Source organism: Lepidochelys kempii, chromosome 7, assembly GCF_965140265.1.
Source record: "Lepidochelys kempii isolate rLepKem1 chromosome 7, rLepKem1.hap2, whole genome shotgun sequence".
Classification (NCBI taxonomy): Eukaryota; Metazoa; Chordata; order Testudines; family Cheloniidae; genus Lepidochelys; species Lepidochelys kempii.
In genome coordinates, this window is record NC_133262.1 from 115,539,384 (window position 1) to 115,562,676 (window position 23,293).

The 23,293-nt window shown below is 36.4% G+C and overlaps 1 protein-coding gene across 8 annotated transcripts in view; it reads right to left on the bottom strand.

Annotated features, from left to right (window-relative positions):
- The window catches only part of VTI1A (vesicle transport through interaction with t-SNAREs 1A), a 352,051-nt gene that overhangs the window by 245,571 nt on the left and 83,187 nt on the right, over positions 1 to 23,293 (bottom strand). For all 8 annotated transcript variants that reach the window (XM_073354362.1, XM_073354360.1, XM_073354361.1 and 5 more), the window contains one exon: positions 21,481 to 21,565. In XM_073354362.1, coding sequence (XP_073210463.1) covers positions 21,481 to 21,565 — 85 coding nt within the window. The remainder of the gene's footprint in view (positions 1 to 21,480; positions 21,566 to 23,293) is intronic.

Consider the following 23,293-nt stretch of genomic DNA (forward strand, 5'->3'; position numbering starts at 1 on the left):
ATTTAAGAATTTTTTTAAACTGCTTATTTAACTATACTATCTTTCTATATATTACATTTTCTATACTCTATATTTACGCTTTAAACTGAGAATTCAAGCACAAAGAGCACACTGTAACAGCCTAAGACTGCAAAAACTCAATCACCAAAGAAGACTGTCAAACCCTTCATTTGCTATTTGATTGAAAGAATGGATAAAAATGTTATCTAGCAATCTCTTCACAGGGGATACAAAACTTAGTTCTTTCCCATATATCGTCCCTTATTACAGTGTACGCTACGTATAATTTCAAAAGACATGCATCATATGTTTAGTGACTTTCAAATTATGTATTTGAGTCATGATAATGCTAGCCACCTGATCTTGAAATACTAGATTACGATTGATTATAACCACCACAGTTCTTAATACCATTGCCTCATATTTACAATAGACAAGAATTCAGTGCAACCAGTAGACTTGGTGCAAAGCAAATGGCAGAGGTTACAAAGATTTTCACCTTAGAAACAAAAAACGATCTGAGGAGAAATATAGTGAATGAAGGTAACCCTGATCACTAAGAGGCAAACTAGAACTCTGAGAAAGTTTCTTCTTAGCCACCAAAATCAGAAGATTTTTAACAATGAGTCAGTGATTTTAATATACAAAGTAGTTTGAGAATATGTGCCATTTGATTAGTGGTCTGCTATAACTTCAAGAACAATTCCTTAACACACATCCATTTTTAATAGATTCTAACTGCAAGATGCACATACTTCACAGCATAGTATGGAAGGAAAAAAATACAGGTCAGCAAATGGTAAACACTTAGTGGATTCCAATAAATAAATAAATTAAATAAATAAATAAAAGACATAGCACCATTTTACCCTGCGCCCCCCCCCCCCCCCCGGCCCAAAGAGAGCCTCATTATAAAAACTTTGTTTTTAAAAGCTGCTCTCCACTCTCCATCTAAAAAACCTACAGCTTACTGCCACATTATTTTGTTTCTGCTAAATTTAGCCACCAGTCTCCTCGGAGTATGCATACTGATAATGGGACCCTGAGACAATGACTAGATAGGATTGGGAGTGAGATTAGAGCAGAGGATCCTTCATGACTATGCAAATATAGAGTGTTTCAGCTTGCAACATAAAATGGAGGTATATCAAAGTGAATAACTGCGCCAAACTGAATAATGAAGATCTTCAGAGTCCCTCCCACTGAATACTAGAATTCATGGGGTACCCCCAAACAGCAGTATTCACCAGAAGGATACACTTCAAACCCCCTGCAAGGAGAACGTAGCTCCCTTCATCCCTATGACGTGCAGCACACAAGATGCCTCTGTGGATCTATGCAGCTATAAATATATTTATCTGGAAGAAATAGCAAAACAATCTTTTCTAATAGGAGTTTCTGATTGGTTAGTGGAAAATTGATACAGTGGCGTGAAGAATAGCTGATAAAGAGATAATCCACTGTGGCAATGTAGTTCTGTAGCACTGCGGCCCCAGCCTTCATTGGGTGGTGAGTGTAGGGTGATGGAAGAAAAGGATGGGCTTCTGTTGTTTGCATTTGAAGTATGAGGGAGGCCTAGTGTGAGCAAACTTCAAATGTGAAGAACAAAAGCCCAGTTATTCCTCTATACCATCTTTTACTAACTGTATGATGAAGGCTCAAGCTGAAACACTGCAGAATGACATTTTTATAGTTGATGTTCCATTTATCTGGCTTATCTGTCTAGAAAGAGGAGATACAAATACCTGTATATATTTATTAAATAAGTGCATGGATTAATTTCTGGATGTTCACTGTATACTATTCAAAACTGACCTTATCTTACATTATAATTTTCCAGATTATCATCAGTATACAATGCTCATTGTTTGCCCAACCAAATCTTCATCATATAACAGTTTAAAAGGCTACATTAGACTAATATTTAAAATTACTTCTGCAAAGATTAAAAATTCATGCATCTTTTCCTTTTATATCAATGAATAATTTTGACAGAAGAATAGTTCCTAAGCTGGTGGTGGATCAGTGTATGCCAGTTACGGGAGCACTTGAGCGCCCATTGGCACAGCAAGACTCAAAGCCCCGGTAGGCTTCAAAGAAACAATTTTTTTTTCTTCTAGAACTCTTTGCTTTCTAGTAAAGCTGCAACCACAATGTTCTCTCTCTTAATGCCACCATAAAAAATCAAAACACTTTAAAACAAATTGATGTAGTCTTTAATATAGTCATCACATCATCACAGGACCCTTGCACCCTGCATGGTGACAACCATGGGGATGCATACCACACATCTCTCTCTTTGTTGCCTGCTTCAATGATTTAAAAAAAAAAAGGGGGGGGGGGTAGAGGGAGAGACTCTCTCAATTGAGATATTTTTTGGCACCTTTGATTGACAAGATCTAATCAGCTTATCTCCACACTAATAAAGGTGATGGCCTGTGGAGGTGGTATATGCACAGCTCCAAGTGAACTTTTAGTAGCCAAAACCTCAAGGATCAGGACTAAGACTCTGCTTATCTAAGCTGGTTTAAATCAATTCCTAATGGGCTATTTCAATTTGATCAATCTGAAAAGATGGAAACCGGTAACCACTTGACTCAATTGTCTTGATTGATGATGGCATTATTGGAGATTTCGTTGAGTACACATCCATGTACTATTTATCAAAAATGAAACTGAGGGTAAATTACTTATTTCTGATTAATAAAGACTCTTCTTAACATCCTATTCTGTCTATTTCAAAGTGACTGCTTTACACAGACATTTCTCTAAAGGTTTAATCGAGGAAACATTTAGGGATATATTCTCCACAGACGCTTGGGGAGGAGTTTAATACAAGCCCCTCCTATTAGCACTAATGGAAGATGTATGCAAAATACCTTACACAATATACAAAGAAGTCCAGTGTTGCACACTAATTAATAGACTTCATTTGATCGTTTCAGTTGGGAAAATGTTTCTGACACTTATTTAGAGACTCCTGAACATATACTAGTTTGGACAAAGGTGACAGACAGGGACAAGTGATATATGCACAATTAGTGCATCTCTGTAAATTCCATGCACTAGGGGCAGAATTGAGCAACTCTTGTGAAGTTAAAGTAAAATATTATATTAAATCCATTACCTTTTCAACTCCTGAACTGTAATCTGTAAACATAATATGCACTTCTACATACGTTATTTCTTTATACTGTGTAAGTAGTATGTTTTTCCCCACCCTGAGTATCTCTGTTTCTATAATGCAAAAATTTCACAGCATCCAAGTTCACCTACCTAAAACAATCTGCAAATTACAAATTCCAGTGATTGAATAAACATAAAGCAATACCTTTTGGAAACCATGGCAATAGTCTAAGTACAGAATACACCCAAGGGGGGAAAAACCTGTGTGCTTATATGTACCTTTCAGACTTGTTACAGGATGATCACTGAAACTAGGCTTCAGTAAAGCATTTTTCAGTCAACAATATGCATTAACGCTTTAGGCATGCCGTCTTCTGTTAAACAGAGGTAATTTAAGCACTTTCCAAAGGAAGGTTTCTGTATTAAATACTAGATTACAGAAAACCTTGAGCAATATTTTCATTCAGATTGTGGTTTTCAAGCTATAATTGCTTTATACAAAATCCACTCTAGTGCTATCACTCAATATCATCTTCACTGCTGTACATCTGAAGATAATTTTGCAATAAAACTTAATTTACAGAGCTTACTTTTCCCTAATCTCCTAATACAGAAAAATGAAAAAGTACTAAAGGTACACATTATAAATTATGACCTTAATGGTGCTGCATATTTCTAGTTTAGTAAACCTAAAACAGATTCATTTGATAGTAGTCAAATATTTAATATTTTAATTGCAGAGTGCCTTTTTTCTGAAATAGAAAGTCAGGGGTAAATGCCATTAATAATGCAAATTCTGGAGAGTACAAGTAATTCACGATGTGCTTAAGCATGGTATCTCATCCCATACCATTACTGGTTTATGTCACACTGACAATTAGTGTGACTACCTAAGCAGCTTCAGTTATGGAAATCAGTAGCTTTGCTGACAGTTACATATATTGGAAAGCTAAACTATATTACAATATATACTACAAATGAAGGGAGTAGTCAGAACAGGGGACTGGATATTAGGATTTCTGAGGCTCTACCGTGAGCCCCACTTTACCCCCTTTGCCCTGCTCCCACGGTAAATAAGTAGATCTCTCTCTGCTGAGGATTCCGCTAGTGTGGAAAAGTCCTCATTGGGCAAAGAGCCATCACAGCTGGCACCTACACTGTTCCTCTCAATCCCCAAAACAGGGGTGATATTGAGGGCACAGCTGGAGCACAATGTATTGTGGGGGCAGGGGATGATGTTGTGGAGAGTGAGTGCCTATCACTCCTGCCCCCTTCCATGCATGGAGGTTTGTTCTATGTGGTAGGGAGCAGCACACACTCTTTTCCAGATACACCAGAGAATCATGATTCTACACATCACCGATTGATCTGATTTGCCTCAGTCTGGCCCTTAACTTCTGTATGTCTGAGGCTCCCTATCTATAAAGAAGATATAACAGTACCAACCTTACCTCACAGGGGTGTGATGTACACTAATGAATGTTTGTAAAAAGCTTTGAGTTCCCAAGATGAGAGATGCAGGTTTAATACTATTAAATCATCAGCATAAATGCAGCTACCACATTTATTATAACAAGTAAACTATAACTTTATTTTTGCAATTCAATATTTTTAACATTGTCGTTTAATAGGGGAACGTTTCTTAAACACAACATTCAATTCGCCAAGACCATCGCACACGTATCAGACAGAATTAATGACTGCAAAAGGCTGACAGATTTATGCTTTGTCTTGTGTGACCAGAAGGGGTTGGGGAGGGGGTGGAGGGAAATCAGCCTCCTTGCCTCTTTTGGCAGTTAGATCATAACAAGGCCAAAGTAATATTAAATCATGTATTAGGTTTTTAAGTTTAAATATCAAAGTGATATACGTACAGAAGTAGAGTTATGACATTTGAATTTCAGCAATAGGCATTTTTCAGACATTTCAAGCTACGTAAAACCTGACATTTCAATGTTCATTTACCAATGATGCAAAATACCAACTCTCTACCAATATTTCGTCATTTAATAATACTTTTTATAGTCATCTTGTTTTTTACAACCAGCTGCAGAACAAATTCTTGCCTGGAAACCTGTCATACCTATGCAAATAGATCAAATCTACTGTACATTAATTACTACTTTTTATAGTAATCATTTTCAGTCTCCTTATTTCTGTTAGTCACTCTTTCATCCCTCATATATTCATGCAGAAATGTTCTTTTGGCAACTAAAATGTAGTACTTTTGTGCAATGTTTTGATGAAGTGCATCACAGAAAATGAAATGAAGTGAATGGACTGCCCAAAGAGAAAAACAGCACAGATCTACAACTGTTCTGGATATTATTTTTATGAGATACAGGAAATAACATGTACTACTCATCAATTATTCCATAATGTACAATGCCTGTCTCCCCAAACTTCTAACAATTGGGACTGAAATGTTTTGACATGATGATCTCTAGGTGAAAATACTGAAGACGTTAAAAAAAACAGATATAAATAGGGTGATAATGAAGAACAAAATGTGTAACATTTTTTTGCAGTCATAGTTTGCAAATTAACAAGCAGATATTGACTTTTCTTTGAGGTCAATAACAGCATTTATCGACCTGGGAAGTTAATACTTGCCGAGGTCAATATTAGATCTCAAGGGTCAACAAATCTGGATACTGACTTCTATTTCCTATCCATATATAAAAATCACATAGCTAAAATGGGCATATTTAATCTTTAGAGATAAGAAAACAGTATATTTTGCTAAGATACAAAAAAAGGAAGCTATAAAAGTTAAAATAGGGTTACAAGGACTCTTTTCTAATAGCTTTCAACAATTGAAATAAAGGCCTGGATAAGTCTAGTGTTACTAATGTAGAGAATATACATTTTCAACTTTTCAATTCTGAGCTTTATGTCTCCGAAGTGTCGATACAATAAGAAAAATTTCAATTATAAACATTGTACTATTGTTATTTGCCAGGTTTGTGATGTTATTTCAAAACTGGTTTCAAAAGTAAGTGCTCTGAAGAGTTCACTTGTCATCCTAACATCACAACAAATTCTGAGACAAATATCATCTCCAAGGTAAAACAAAATCCAAGTTTAAGGAAATAGTCACATATGGACTTGGACTTTCATATTTTTCCCATGTAGGAAACCAAGCACAATACAATAGATTCTGCAAATTAAATCAGATATACTAATACAGAGGTTAGAGAAAGTGAATAAAAACCCATCAAATTCTGTTCACCAACATCCAGAAGGATCTTCTTCTTAAGTTCTGAATGCATTCAAAGGCAGAATTAGGCTCTTAGGACTTATCCCAATACTCACTGAAGAAAACAGAAACTTTGGGAATTAATTTAAACTTTGGGAATTGAAATCAATGTGAGTTAGGCATCTAACTTGCTCAGGCGCTTTTGAAAATCCCCGTAGGCACCTATTTCAGCTATAGGTGCCTAAATAGGTTTGAAAATCTGGCTCATGTTCTTCAAGACTTTAGAAATAGTAGATCTCAACCTCTCCCACTCAGTTTTTATTCACATATTGCAAGTGGAAAACAAGCTTTTCTGCTTTTTCAGCTTCCATTCGGTTTCTCAACTTAAATGAATTAGTCCATGTAAAGAAAAAAAATATTGAAACCAAAGGTAATTAGAGCAAAAGCTTTTCTGCACAACAGAAACTGAGAAAGTACTTACATTTGGAAAAATGTAAATACCAGCATTCATTCCACCGTTCAGTCTGAAAATAATATAGATACTTATGTAAGTGGTACATGACATTATGACATAATATAAAGCTTGATCTGATCTTAAAAGATAAAGATGTTTTCCCCCTGCAGAAATCCTTGACTCATTAAAATTTAAGAAGGGCTCATTGATGTAGCAATATTTTTTAATTTAAATGATTTTAGTAGATAACAGTACAGTGTAGGCTTTAACATAATCATCATAATTAGCAATTTAATTTTAAACAGATTTATTTTTTAAAAGAATGTATCAGTACTTAATTTTAATAAATCCTGATTTAAAAAATAAACCTGATTCTTTCCTTTGTTAAAAATCATTGATTTGCTTCCACACTGTACATTGTTAAACTAATGGGAGTAACCTAGCGAGATGGCAGTCACCATTATTTTAACAATGTCAATGACAATTGCACGTAGCATGTAAAATAAAAGTAAAAATAACCAGGTTACTGGACAAAGATTTCTGAAGATGGCATTCTGGACATTAAACATGGTGGCTTAGGGAAGAGGTGTTCATATAAGTGAAAATGTGTTTATATTTTCAAGATCAGGCAAATGTAATAAAAATAATGAACTACAGTATCTGAATGAGTAACAAAAATAAAGAACACAATCTTCGTCTCACCAAGTTGTAAATTTATAGTACTAGAAGGGTATATCTTTCCATATTCTGTAAGGAAGCTAAAAAGGAACAAAATTAAAATAAAAACCAAAAATCTCTGTAGTCTACAGGTGCTCCATATGGGGGGTGGGGGTGGGAGAGGGGGAATGGCATCAGAGTTGAGACCAGCCCAGAGAAGACTTTTCCCAAAGTTTTACTTAGCAAAATGCAACATATGAACTGTGTGATTTCAGAAAAAATGCAAACATACCAGTTACCTATTGATGATATTGATATTCAGGCTTATCATCATCAAGTTGAAAATATACAAATTTGATGCACATTCTTATCTGGCAAGCCCGTCCTATCACCATTAGTCTAGCTGCTGAGTCTCACTCATTTAAATGACAGACAGCCTAAGCATGAACCTACAAGAAAGTAACAAAGCTTTTCAGTTTAAAAAAAAAATAGAAAAATGGATTTACTTTCAGAAATTATGGACTCGATCTTTACCTGGTGCATATCAGCATAGCTTCAGACTTTAATGGAGATATGCTGATTTACACCAACTGAGAATATGACCATATGTACTTCAATCCTGACTAAAAATTAAATTTCACTAAATTCATTATCGATCGGACAAACTTGAATGTTGGAAAACAGTTGATATTTTAAGACTCCCTCTTTTGCATTACAAACATCAGGGACTATGACAAAGTAAATGTTTCTTGCAGATGTGGAAAAATGTTAACTTCATAAGATGACGCTACAAGATTCTGAATATGTACTCTAGTTGGACTAGCACAGAAGTGAACACTAGAGAAGTAAGGGTGACATTACAAGCCACTCTGCCGTTTCTCTATTAAGCGTACAGTTTTTCAAAGATCAATTTCTCTGTCTGGGTTTAGGGCATTCCCACTGCCCCCATCAAAAAACAGGTATTTATGTAACCATGGCTTGGACTCTGAGACTCAAGATGTAAAAGGGCACCAAAGTACTGTACTTGAATGATGATCCACCACAAGAGCCCTTATGATATTGACTTTACTTGGAAAAGCATGTTCTTCAGTACAAACAATGTTTTAATGTTAAACTTTGTTCTTTTGTGCAAATGGAGGAAAACACTGTCCGCCCAACAGGAAGTAGAGGTGAAAGAAAAGTACAAAAACCAGCAAGATTTTTAAAAAATGTTTAAGCCTATCAAGTTTTCCACTTAATGTAAGTTGTACACAAAGTACAGTCCAACAAGATCTAATGCTGTGAAAATTCCACGGTACCCACTTAAGAAAAATCTATTAAACACATAAACACCAGCTAAAGGGAAAACATCTCAGGACTAATAGTCAAACTCAAAGAGAAACCAAACTTGATTTAAAAAAATTAAAAACCAACCAACCAACCTACCCTAGGAAAGGTATATGAGTGCAATGTAACAAGGTCACAAGTTTAAAAGTGTTTCTCTGTATCTGAAAGAAAACTGGAATTTTGTCTCTTGCTTTGCCTTCTCTTATTTTATTTAGGTATAATAAAGTTGCAATGGAATACAGATGCCTTCACATGTTCCCAAATTCCAGCCTGATAAATCACTTCCTTAATTCAGCAAAACATTTAAAACATGTGAGCAGTTCTATTAAGTCAATTAAACTATTCATAAGTTTAAAGTTAGGCATGTGCTTATGTACATTGCATAAAATGGGCCCATACTATGGTAGTGAGATAAATGTGTTGTAATATAAAAGCAAAATAATGTAAACTCACTGAGAAAATTTATCTTTTTATGTTGATGGGAAAAACACAAGTCTTTGGTTATCTGCAAAATGCTTAAAGAGGTAGCTTCTGATCAACACAAGTGCTTAAAAGGGCTTTATAGTGAGTAAATTGGAGATGCCCATTTCTGCAAAGGGCCTCAGTCTCCCCACCAAGATTGTGCTGGTGATGTTACCAAAAACACAATACAAATTTATAGAAAGAGCAGACTGCATAAAGTCCATACAAAGATTCCACTTGACATGTGCAAGCATAACATTGGGTGGAAAATGTGAAATAGAATCATTTAACGTTACAGCTTGGTCCAAAGGGTTTATCATTATTTAGATTAAAAAAGACAAATTAACAATGAGAGCATCACCCACTGGAGTGCAATGTAATCAGCTAACATTTTTTTGATCTGTATGCAATAAAAACTGAGAAGGAAGAGGAACAGGAGGGAAACAAAGAATATAAAGAGAATAAGACAAGGCAGTAACACAGAAGAATAAGGCAGAGTGAGAAAAGGAGGGAATGCCACTGCACACTAGCTTGTAAAATGTGGTCCTTCAGTAATTCCAAAGGGGTTCCTTATGCTATGACAGTGTCATGGGAGAACATGTCTAGACTGCTATTCATCAAGACTGTTGAGTTTAACCCTATTCTATAGGTAGATGTTAAAATCTTATTATTGCTCCTTCACTGAGGGATGATGTGGATCTTTTCAGTATCTCAACAAACTTTTTTGTATAGGGCAAGAGCTGTGAGACCTTCAAAAATAATAGGATGAGATGAGAGACCATTCTCAAATACCCCACTGCAGCAAAGCACTTAAACATGTGAGCAACCCCAAAGAAGTCAATAGAAGCTGCTGGAAGCTCCGTCGGGCCACTTATATAGGTGTTCTAAAAAAGGATTTAGGAGCCTAACTTTAGGCTCCCCCTTTTAAGTCTTGACCTAAGTGTTCTGTGTACCAGGAAACCACATAGCTAAATCTCACAGATTGAAGGATAATTAATACCGTTGCAGGTCAGACAGATTTAGTACACTATTCTGTCATGATCTTTTAAAGGTTACAGATGACTGTCCTCCACAAGGAGGCAAACAAAATTCATGAACAGTTCATTCAGTTACTGAAAGTCTACACTGAGGTCTTTATGGTGGGGAAAATCATGCCGACAAGAGTGGAGTCTAGGGACAACTGTCCTTTTCAGGATTTGGATTCTACCCATGAAAGACAAGTTCAGTTATTCCCCATTACTTCAAATTTCCTGACGAGATTGTTTTTTTCGGTAAGTCCTCTACAACATGCTAAGGTAAGTTGTTTGTTTTTATTTTGTTTTTTTTTTCTAGTGGAATGAGTGATGCTTAACTCATGTAAACTGATTAAAGGAGTTGTTGAGACCACTGTAAGTTAAATTTCTCCACTGTTACGCTCATCACTTTAGATTCTCCTCCAGTTTACTTTGTACCTGCAAGAGCTGTTGATCTAGTACAGTAGGTGACTGGTAGAAGGTTGGGAATCATTAGTGAATGAATGAGTGCAGTAGAACATCTGCATTTAAAGACAAATTGTATTCAGTAAGTGAAATCCTGGTGTCTGCTACTCCCCTTCCCACCACCACCACCCACTTATATTTGAGATTGGTGGTTAATAAATCTAGTGCAATACTAAAGAGTAAGGAAAAAATGGGAGCAGCCTCTCTAGCATTACTTTTGTTTTGGAAAGGGGATCTCAGATCACTAGCAGTAATAATGGACAGTAATTTATTATTGTTTCTCCGCCTGCCTCTGTTTGTCTTTGTTAGATTAAGGCCAGGAACTGTATTTACTATTGGTACATATAGCCTTAGCATAATGGGCCCATATTCTCAGCTGAGACCTCTTAAGCATATAATATAAATTATTACAAGCAGATTAGAATATAAACCATTTTAAAAGTTAACAATGCTGTTGTAGGAAAATGAAGTTATTCAATAGTTTTAACCAAAAATAATATTTCTAATTTAACCAGTTACTTCAAGAGCTTTGCCATGAACACCCACAGAATAAATTACAATGCATCACCACTGACGGTGGTTCATCATGGAACCTGCAGTCTTTGCAAATACTATTAGCAAACAGGTTTTGAAGTCCACCAAGGAAAAGCAAGGTGCTACAGTTAGTGTTTTGGTGATTCAAGAGGAGACCCTATTCCTTATAAGCCAGTACTAAATCAGTCTCCACAACAGAACAGATCAATGCCTTAAAAATAATTTTTTAACACACACAATATATGCTGGGTTCAGCTAGCTATGAATCAGCAGTTCATAACTCATGAGTATTCTGATAAATGCCAGTTATTTGTAAAAATGATCATGAAAATTTTGCAGATTTCAGCATGAATGATTATTCATCCAGAAATTCACACTGGAAGTACATTATTCACAAGTTTCTCTTCTCCTGTTTAAAATGTTTTATTCACCCTATCAAGGAAAAAGAAACAATACCACACACTTCAGGTGACTGGCCTTAGCCTGAAAATTAATTGCCCAAATCATTCAGCAAATCTTCATGAATAACGGATAGTTATTTACTCAGGTAAAAAAAGTGTTAAACTGATGTCATTTTTTAAAAATAATTCAACCAGATCCAATCCTTAGCATGGCTCTGTTGGAACCATCCTACTACAAGTTCCACAATGTTGAGGTCCTGAACAACTGGGGACATTAACATATCTATAGCACTTCATGCATCACATAAGACACTAGCCCTGGGATCCTGGCCAAATTTGGATAGTTACTTTTTTCCATATAAAATTTTCTTTGGACTATCACTTTGGGTCTGATATCCTTCACTTTTTGCATTAATGGCCCAATTCAAAATCTACTGAAGTCAAAGGAAAGATAAGCATTGACTTGAGTGGGCTTTAGATCTGCTATGAGATGTTAAACAGCTGAAGCAGTGTACCCAAAAGATGGCTAAGCTTTCAATGTATGTGAAATACTGCCATCCTGAGAAGCATCACTTTTACATGGTAAAGAAAACAGCGGATTTCATCCTCTGAATAATGCTACTGCAGGAAAAAAAAATATCAGAGAAACTTGTGAATAGACTTTTTCAAACAACAAGCATTCAAAGATTCTCTAATGGCTCAGTCTCCAGTACTGCATATTTAGATTGAAGTAGGCCCCTATCAAGATCACAGTCCCATTGATGTGAAATCATGGCCCCACATAAGTCGATGGGAGTTTTGTCACTGACTTCAATGGACTCAAAATTGTAATCAAGGTCTCTGCCTCAAAACAAAGCAACCAGGGTACTTAATGAATACAAAAGTTTCTTCCACTTTTTAAATATAAGTACATTTCTTTCTATCTATTTTTATTGGAGTCCAGGAACAAGTACAGACGGCGGCAAGTGGGAAGGGGGCACGCAGGAGTAAAGAATGGGCAAAAGGAAGGGAAAGAACTTCATTGGGCGAAGTAAGAGAATTGGAGAAAAGAGGAGGAAAGTGAAGAACAAGCAGAGTAGGGAGGAGGGGAGCACTGAAGGTAGGGGGAGTGGGGATGGCAGCAGAGAAACTGGGAGAGGGTGGGAGGTGACTGGGGCAGGCAGCCAATTAGCAAAAAGAAAGGAAATGTCTAGAGCCAAAGTTGTAGAAAAGCATTTTCTTGACAATCAGCAGCAAGAGGCTGAGAAGATATTGGGGAACAGAAGGCAAGGGGCACAGCTGAGTCAATTCCTACCCTGCTGCTGCTACTCTTGGCTGTTACTAGGTAAAACACATCTCCTCTGGGTAATAGCTTTATCCTGAGAAGTCTTACTCTGCTTTCCACAGTACATGAGGCTGAGGCCCGATACTCGCAGAGAGGATATCTCATCACCACCTCACTCTCACCTAGAATCTGGATGGAGGCAGAGAGCTTAAAGTTTTAGAAATGAAATATATCATTTCCAAATCAATTTCTTACACAATAAACAGATTTTAATAGAAATCAGCCTGCAAAGAAAATGTATATATGAAACATGAAATACCCCTCTGAGTAGAAGAAACAGGGATCATGAAAAAGCTCTTTCTAACAGTGACTGAGAGCTGCATAAAAACTCATTTCACTGTAGAAACTTTGGATTAAGATTTCAGTAGAAAGATGTTCTTCAGGGATATCAAAGAAACACCTGAGAAGGAGATATTGGTTTATGCACCATAACTCAGAAGCCCCGTTTTACTAATGAAAGGTTTTACATATAGTATTCACGTACACATGTCTGAATAATTCATTAGAGATGAAATAGGTGGATATTAAGTGTAAATATCTGGGACAGGAGTAGGTTTTTAGCACGAGGAATTGGAAATTGGGGGCCAGATTTTCAAAACCTGGCTTTCATTTTTACATTTGCAATAATTAATTTCATTTAGATATTTGTGAACCTGAACACAAATCAGATGCGTGGATGCCTAAGTGATCTTAATGGCTCCAACAAAATTGTGCATCCATAAAAGTAGAAGCCCATTTAAATGAGGCTGAAAATTTAGCCTTACCTGTATAACTGTTAGGATGTGTGATTAAAAATGGGTGTTATAACAATTTAAATCTTTCCTATACTGAGTGACCACACTTTATTTTCGTCTGGCTTAAAGTGTTTGATCACAGTGATGTTTAATGCATGCTCTACCTAAACCCTGCATTTGCAATGGGATGGACTCAGTGTAGCTGGAGATTTTCAGCTTTAACTTCTGTGATACCACATGTTTTACTTTTACTCACATACATCTAATTTACCGCACTAAAAATATACTTTGAGAGCAGAACCACTTCAGAACTCTGGAGGAAGAAGGTCCATGAGGACAGGGATTCATGGTTCACCAGGAAAGGAGTAGTAGTCCAAAGTTGTCAGATAACATCGTGCACTGATGGGCACATCACATCACTGAATAGTTCAAACTCAGCCAGTCACAACTGCAAAGAGATCCACTGCAGTTAGTTTAAGATAGTACCTTGTTCAGATACACATTCATGACACACAGGTTGTAATGCCAACAGCAGCTCTCTATAAACATTCTATTCATTTGAATGGAAGATGTGTGTTTAAATGTCCTGTATTGCTTGCAAAATCTCAACCATTAATAGTATGACCCTATTTACAGGACCGATGGCACACCTTGAAACACATCCTACAATTGAGAGAAGATAACAGAAGAGTAGGAGAAGATGCTGGGCTTTGACTTTGGGAATGGTATTTGAAACAAAGACAGGTCAAAACCTTGATTTACTCACACACCAGGAAAGAACATTTTGTAACAGAAGAAGGATGTGCTTTTTATGATTGCCCTTCCAAATTCATATGGAAATGAATTATTGCAGGCTGGCCTCTAATGCATCTGAAACAGTTACATAGGAAGGCCACATCTTAGGAAAAGTTTCTGTGGACCCTCACTCACTCATAATTCCGTGGACTACCTCTCTTCCCATTTAGGATTATGTAACACTCCTTTGCTTACTACAAAAATTGTTTACATAGAAAATAACCCTTAGAAAGTATTTCATATATTTTTATTATTTTTAAATATGCTTTAGGAGGTAAAAGGGGAAAGTTAGAACCATATAACCACCTAGCTTTCCATGAACTGCTAGCAATCCACTGACCACAGTTTAGTAATCACTGATCTAAGGAAACAGAAAGAGAAATTCTGGTCTTCTTAGTATGGCAAGTCAGTGATAAAGCAGAACTTCAATGCTACATTCAGAGCGTAACCCTAGAAGAATTGGTATAGTACATAATTCTAGCTCTACACATTCTCATTCAGTATAGGCTAAATCAGTCGCTAACAAATATAGCTAACACAAATGAATGAATCAAAACAATGAGGGCAACCCAACACTGTGAAACTACTGTTTTTATGTTTTAACCAGAGTTTTAAATGATCACCCTCACCTTTTATAAAATCAGACCACTAGGAAGTGTACTCGCTGGCAATGCACTTCGAGATGGAATTGACGTTCCTGGTCATGATCATACAGGTTTATATTTTACAGGCTCATGAAAGTCCAGAACACTTGTCAACTATATTTGCATTATGTGTCCTTTGGATTTCCAAACATTAAATAGTACTGCAAACTTCTAATGTAAGTAAGGTCTGAAACCTAGATTCAGATGGAGCTTCGCCATGGACAGATTATTCTTTATAGTAAGTTTCTTTGTGAGTAGGAGATATGAAAATGGTCCAAAGTTTTGAGATTCACTACAACGAATAAATCTCTTTCACTTAGAGTATAAACCTTTAATAGCTCAGAGGACTTGAGATGCATCCAGAGACATACCAATACATTCAGTAATCACCATTCATGGAGAGAAACTCAGAAAGTGCACTGATGTAGAGAGGGGTTATGGTTCACAGAAATCACATCTACGGAGTTTTGTGAAAGAACCTCAGGCTCAGGAAGAAAAGGAAACCACTTACTGATATCTTTAACACCGTTTCATCATATGAATTTGGATAGCATTTAGTGGTTGTACTTGCTCTGTAGATTTTCATGATACATGGTAAAAAGAACAGGAGGACTTGTGGCACCTTAGAGACTAACAAATTTATTAGAGCATAAGTTTTCGTGAGCTACAGCTCACCTCATCGGATGCATACATGAAGTAAGCTGTAGCTCACGAAAGCTTATGCTCTAATAAATTTGTTAGTCTCTAAGGTGCCACAAGTCCTCCTTTTCTTTTTATGGATACAGACTAACACGGCTCTTACTCTGAAACATGATACATGGTGAGGTCTAGATTAGAGCTGTCGAGCAATTAAAAAAATTAATCGCAATTAATCGCGCTGTTAAACAATAATAGAATACCATTTATTTAAATATTTTTGGATATTTTCTACATTTTCAAATATATTGATTTCAATTACAAACAGAATACAAAGCGTACAATTCTCACTTTACATTTATTTTTATTACAAATATTTGCATTGTAAAAAACAAAAGAATAGTATTTTTCAGTTCACCTAATATGGGTATTGTAGTGCAATCATGAAAGTTGAACTTACAAATGTAGAATTATGTACAAAAAAAACTGCATTCAAAAATAAAAAACAATGTAAAACTTTCACACCACCTACTTCACTCAGTCCTACTTCAGCCAATCGCTCAGACAAACAATTCTGGTTACAATTTACAGGAGATAATGCTGCCAGCTTCTTGTTTACAATGTCACCTGAAAGTGAGAACAGGCGCTTGCATGGCACTGGTGTAGCTGGTGTAGCAAGAAATTTATGTGCCAGATGCGCTAAAGATTCATATGTCCCTTAATGCTTCAACCACCATTCCAGAGGACATGCATCCATGCTGATGACAGATTCTGTTCAATAACAATCCAAAGCAATGTGGACCGACACATGTTCATTTTCATCATCTGAGGCAGAAGCCACCAGCAGAAGGTTGATTCTTTTTTTTTTTTTTTTGGGGGGGGGGGGGGGAGGGCGGGTTGGGTTCTGTAGTTTCCACATCTGAGTGTTGCTCTTTAAAGACTTCTGAAAGCAAGCTCCACATCCCATCCTGATCAGATTTTGGACGGCACTTCAGATTCTTAAACCTTGGGTTGAGTGCCGTAGCTATTTTTAAAAATCTCACATTGATACCTTCTTTGCGTTTTGTCAAATCTGCTGTGACAGTGTTCTTAAAACGCACGTGTGCTGGGTCATCATTCGAGACTGCTATAACACGATATACACTTCTACCCCGATATAACGCGGTCCTCAGGAGCCAAAAAATCTTACCACGTTATAAGTGAAACCGCGTTATATCGGGGTAGAGGGATTAGAGTGTAAAAGAAACAATGTGCTTTGAAATTTTACAAGGAAAGATATTTTTATTCCTTTAGGATAAAAGTGGTTGTAAACTTGCGAACTAAATCATTTTTGTTAGTAGGGGCAGAGGTGCTCAGGTGGGGGGCACGGGAAGGAGGCAGGAGCCAAATGAAGCGGCGGCGGCAACAGCAAAACCGCCCAGCCGAGGGAGCACGCAGCAGCCCCTGTCCAGGGTGTGGGAGGCGTGGAGCCGGGGCTGCAGCACCGACCCGTTCCCTCCAGCCACAGGCACCCAGGCTGGGGCCTGAACTTCCAGCCATGAACCACCCCCCACCCCGCTGCACTGCCCCGAAGATCTGAATTGACACCTATTTCCCTTGGCCCTGGCCCGTCACCCTTAACACACCACTCAGAGCAGCGTGTGAGAGCCAGACAGGCTAATGTGCTGATCCCCCAGAGCATGCAGCCCCGCCCCCCAGAGCGCTGCTTTACCGCATTATATCTGAATTCATGTTATATCAGACTGCGTTATATTGGGGTAGAGGTGTATATGGCAGAATGCAGGTAAAACAGAACAAGAGACATACAATTCTCCCACAAGGAGTTCAGTCACAAATTTAATGAATGTATTATTGTTTTTAATGAGCGTCATCAGCATGGAAGCATGTCCTCTGGAATGGTGGCCAAAGCACGAAAAGGCAAACAAATGTTTAGCACATCTGGCACGTAAATACCTTGAACTCTGGCTACAAAAGTGCCATGCGAACGTCTATTCTCAGTTTCAGGGGACATTGTAAATAAGAAGCAGACAGCAGTATCTCCCATAAATGTAAACAAACTTGTTTGTCTTAGTGATTAGCTGAACAAGAAGTAGGACTGAGTGGACTTGTAGGCTCTAAAGTTTTAAATTGTTTTGTTGTTGAGTGCAATAATGTAACAAAAAAACCTACATTTGTAAATTACACTGTCACGATAAAGAGATTGCACTACAGTACTTGTATGATGTGAATTGAAAAATACTATTTCTTTTATCATTTTTACAGTGCAAATATTTGTAATAAAAATAATATAAAGTGAGCACTGTACACTTTGTATTCTATGTTGTAACAGAAATCAATACATTTGGAAATGTAGAAAAACATTAAAAAATATTTACTAAATTTCAACGGGTATTCTATTGTTTAACAGTGTGATTAATTGCAATTTTTTTAATTGCAATTAATTTTTTTGAGTTAATCACATGAGTTAACTGTGATTAATGGACAGCCCTAGTCTAGATATTAATTTCAGTATTCTCTTTCAGAAAGCATTTAGCAGTCAGGAAGGTCTTGCTGAAAGCTATCCAACCACGATGGCCTCACATGAGGTTTGAGCTAGTTCTTTTTTTTCCCCCCACTGACACAACACATTACTGACTACTTGCACTCCAATTACTTTTCTGAAGATGAATTAAACAAGGCATTTTGAACTTTTGCAGATCCAGAGAAGCTATCCTGCTTGCAAAAGTTATATATAAAGTTGGATAGAGAGAGATACACTCCCAAATTATATAATTTCTACAGGGAAGAGCAGGAAACTCTAGAATTCAGTTAGGATGCAACTAAAATTTGACCCTAAGGAGTTATAAAATGTATTCCATTCAAAATTGGAAAAAAAGTCTCCCGCCAATCCATAGGAAGAATCTACCTGCTTGTCTCCTCTTTACCAGGATGGCGAACAACAATGGGGGGAAAAAAAGGTGCAAATCATTTTTTTCCCCATTGATCAACAGAAAAAATATCCTTGCCGGGGGCAAGTAGAATTTACAAGTCTGTCAGCCATTATTATGTCTCATCCTAATTATTACAGACAACACTGAGGCCATCAAGAACATAATCCATATAAGAAATGGTTTCTTTGCAAAAATCATATGACATGAGACCTGTGTGTAGTTTGAATCATGTGAAGTACAGCTCAACACATTTAAATGACTAAGAAGCAATTAAATAGAGCTTGGACTGAATGTACAATTGCTGTGCTACTACATCAACACTCCAACACTTGTTAAGTTAGGAATGAATCCCTATTAATATTTACGGTGAAATGCATCCCAGTACTAGTGATCCACACTACCTTTGGCTTTACTAAAGTTAATTGGTCATGGGGTGCCATTGGGGCCACCTGGAATATGGCAAATTTAATCCTTAATCATTCAGAAGGTCTCCCCATATATTTAATTTCCATAGGTCACAACCTGTAAATTCTGAAGTCCTAACAGTTGATTTCAGATTGGATCCTAGCTAAGGTGATGTATGTTGCCTCCTGTTGAGGATCCAGTACCCTTAGGTGCTTACCCACTGAAAGATGGAAGTCAGAAGGAAGTTACACCCAATATTTCTTGGCCTGTATTCCCAAATACATGAATGACTGGAGAGGTAAACAATTTAAAGAGACAAATGACAAAAAACTTCCAATTTATGGCAGTTGATTTAACATGTGGCAATAAGCACCCTGTATGAAATTTGCTATGCGATCTCAGATTAATCCTTAGCAGATCACAGGAGGTTTAATACAGTATAATATATTTTGGGGTTTTTTAATGCTATGAACTGCCAATGAATATAACAAAAATATTTTATAGAGAGTCCTAAAATGGATTTGAACTACTGAGTATTTCAGAAGTGAAAGTAATCTGACTTAATTAGAAAGGGCTTCATACATATTAAAAAAACATAATACACTGGACATCTAATGGTTGTCACCTTCTCCTTTCATCATCATGGGAGATCTAGGTCTGAAAGCCAATTTAGTGATAATCGGGGTTCAAAAATGGAGATTTTGTACTTTTGTGGCAACACTACACAGAATGATTATACCACAGCTCCACATGTGTGTAAAAAGTTAACTCTTATATTGTACTGAATTAATATAATTTTATTATTTCCCAAAATCCTCATAGTCAACACTGGGAAAATTTACTAATCTTCTTCCCACAACAAGTTGCAGAAGAAAACTGCATTCCAGTGATGCTAATACTTCCAAGTGAAAATGCCTGTGCAGCTTATAAAACAAAAACTGCACCTTAGATCACAGAGAGGGATATATAGGGACAGCAGGTGTCAGTTGGTGTAAGTCCAGGGAAGTCAATGAAATTATCAGTTTACAACAGTTGAGGACCTGGCCCATACTCATATATACATATCAGAGATGGCCATGGAGACATAGGTAATGGAAGTTAACAGGATGGCTCTTTTTAAGATACCATATTCCAAAGGGTGGGAGGAAGGAATAAACTACTTTCACCTGTAACTGAGAGACAGCAATTCTACATAGCCTTTGGTTGGGAAAAAACATGATAGGATAACAAAGCAGAGAGCTGAATTTTTAACTCATTAAAACAGTCCTTCTCAACAAGAGTTGTGGTCACTGCTAGGACGTTCTGAGAACTTACAGCAAAGCTACCTTTACTGATATGGTGTTCATTTCCATTTTTCTGACCTCTTCATGAGTAATTACTTAATTTTCCCTTTCACATATGGTATGTTGCCAACTTCTTTTACATTATTTTTCATGTCACTAAGTCCAGAATAATTTAAATGTGGACATATTAATTATATGTTATTTACAATAACAACACAACAGTATTTACCTTTACAAGGGTTAAACTTAGTTTACCTTTTAAATAATACATACTGGATTCTGTAGGATACCAGCATATATCAATTAATTAGAATCGTCTCCCAGAAAATTATTTTACTTTTAAAATATAAATAGACATGAAACTTTCCATAATTTTGCATAAATGTATTCATAAATTAAGAAGATTAGACTCTGGGGGCTTAGTTATTGTTGCGTTGTTGTTAAAACACTGATAGGTATAATTTAATGAAGCCATTTTGAAAGTACCAATTGAAAAGAGTTACTATCAGTAATAAAAATAATAAGTTAAGCTTTGATTTAGCCTTCTTTCCTTTGAATCTGTAAAAATTGAACAAAATAAAGTACAATCTGCTACCTACATTATATAAAAAAACCTGAACAATCTGTTGCAGAATCAATTTCAAGAAAGTTGAGTTGGCAACCTTATTATTTATTAGTCTCTAGTTAATATTTATTAAAATTTATTTAAGATTTATTAAAATAATTTTTACATATATCAATAAACGTAAAAGACGAAAACAACTAGAGTCTACAGTGTGTGCTAGCAATCATTGCGGGTGGGTAAACTGACAATATGTAACTGCACATTAAGACAAATGTAGAATTTAGACAAAGTATTCCATCTCTTTTCAGATGTATACTTTTAAACCTCAGGAACTGTTTTCAGTAGATGTCATGCCTTTTAACTTGAAAAAAGATAAGTGCAAATAAGCTCCCAATTGTCTCCCCAATATGTAAACCACATCTCGGGCTGCTGTCTCTGCTTCGCCTTTGAAGTTTCCCTGAAATGTCATGTGTTGTGAAGACTGCTGTGCATAAGCAAGACAATTTGCTCACTCTCAGAATTCTTACCGGTTTCCACTGCTATTTGGTATCCAGCCTCTAGTCTCCGAGATGACCTTTCCAGCCTCTCTGTGTTATCGAGCAGATGTGCCCTCTGAAAAAGAAAAAAAAAAAAAAAAAATCAGACTGCAGTCTACAATGTTCTCCCCCCCGACACTTTTTTTAATTATGCTTTCATATGCCAAAACATAAAAATATCTACAGATATTTCACAGAATAGCCTATTACAAGCACCATTGGGAGAGGCAGGTTCTGTGATCAATCATAATTATGTGTACCAATCATTTTGTTTTGAAAGAGTGAATATGTGCTTCATTGTTATTACATGAGCATGCTGATCAAATCTAGTGCTTCTGTTATATATGGGCACTGCCTGAAGATCAACTTCAAGATTTATTCCCCATTTTATCATACATAAGCATCCACATTTTCTACTGAACAATAATTTCACAAATCATCATTATTATTGCAGGTGGTAATTTTTAATATTAACAATTTTCAGTGGAGTATATTTCTACATTGTCTGTATTACTATGGAAAGTACTACTGTATAAAAACAAAATTCTACTCTTACAGAATAGTAAACAGCAGATATATCTTTAGGACTGCTTGATATAAACACATACAGCAACAAAACACTGGTGTCTATAGCTAAAGATATATACCAAAACCCTTTAAAAAGGTACATGCTTGTTTATGTACATAAAGAGATTTTTTTTTATGAACTCCAGCAAAAATATAACACTGTACACATTTTTACAATAATTAGTGATAGTGCAAAGGTGAAATGATTGTTTTCACTATTTTATGGTCCACCCATAAACCACTCTCTTTTTAGAGTACTAATACTAAACTAGTTCTAGTCAAGCTGTCAAAAATATGTATAAACTAATCAGACTCCTGCTTTCACCAACCCTTCCTTCACCCCAAAAAACAATTTTGGTATGTGTCAAAAACAACTCCTACAACTTTGCCTTGTTGACAGACGTCGTTAAAAAAAATATCGAAGGAATGCTTTCTGATGATAATAATAAAAAGGAGGTGCCATACATATTATCTGAGTGGCTGTCTACCGAAACGATCTACCTTGCTCTAATGAGCCCCTATGGATCTTGGGAGATGCAAGCTGTATTGACATGCACACTTAAGCTAATACACCTAGACCAATGCCTCCAAGCTCTAGCAGCCAGGGATGCTGACAGAATATCTCGCTTCTATCTTCAAAGAAAGGAAGTGATTAGTATGTTATCATTACCATTCAAAACGTGATTTTCCTATTCCCTCCCGGCATAGGTGACACATCTCTGAGATGCGGCCAGACGATCGAGGCAGCTAAAGCCACATCAAAGCTTGCCTTGAATTTTTTTTTTAAATCATTAAAACAATGCATTTAGATCAGCACAGATAGGACCCAAAGTGAAGGTCAGGAAAGCTGCAATAACAGTCTATAATAATTAATAGAGTCGTCTAATACACAGTGGATAGGTTAAGCGTAAATTGCACAAAAGCCTTTACGTTCATGGTGGGCAGGCCACCAAGAAAAAAAAAAGAAGCACAAGCACTTAACATTTAAAAACATAAGTTACAGTGTTCTAATTGAAATCATAATGGCAGCTAGAGTGGTGCGTGTTCTTAGGACTCCTGGCCAATCTAAATAATTAGTGTTAATTTTATGTAATTTTTTTTTTTTTAAAAAGGTAGCTTTTCATAATAGCAGCCTCTTTTTCTCTATGGCTCATACACCCTGTTTAAAGAAATGTATCTGCTTACAATGCAATTTGTAAAAAAAAAATTGTATTGAGACTCAATTTATGTTAGTTTA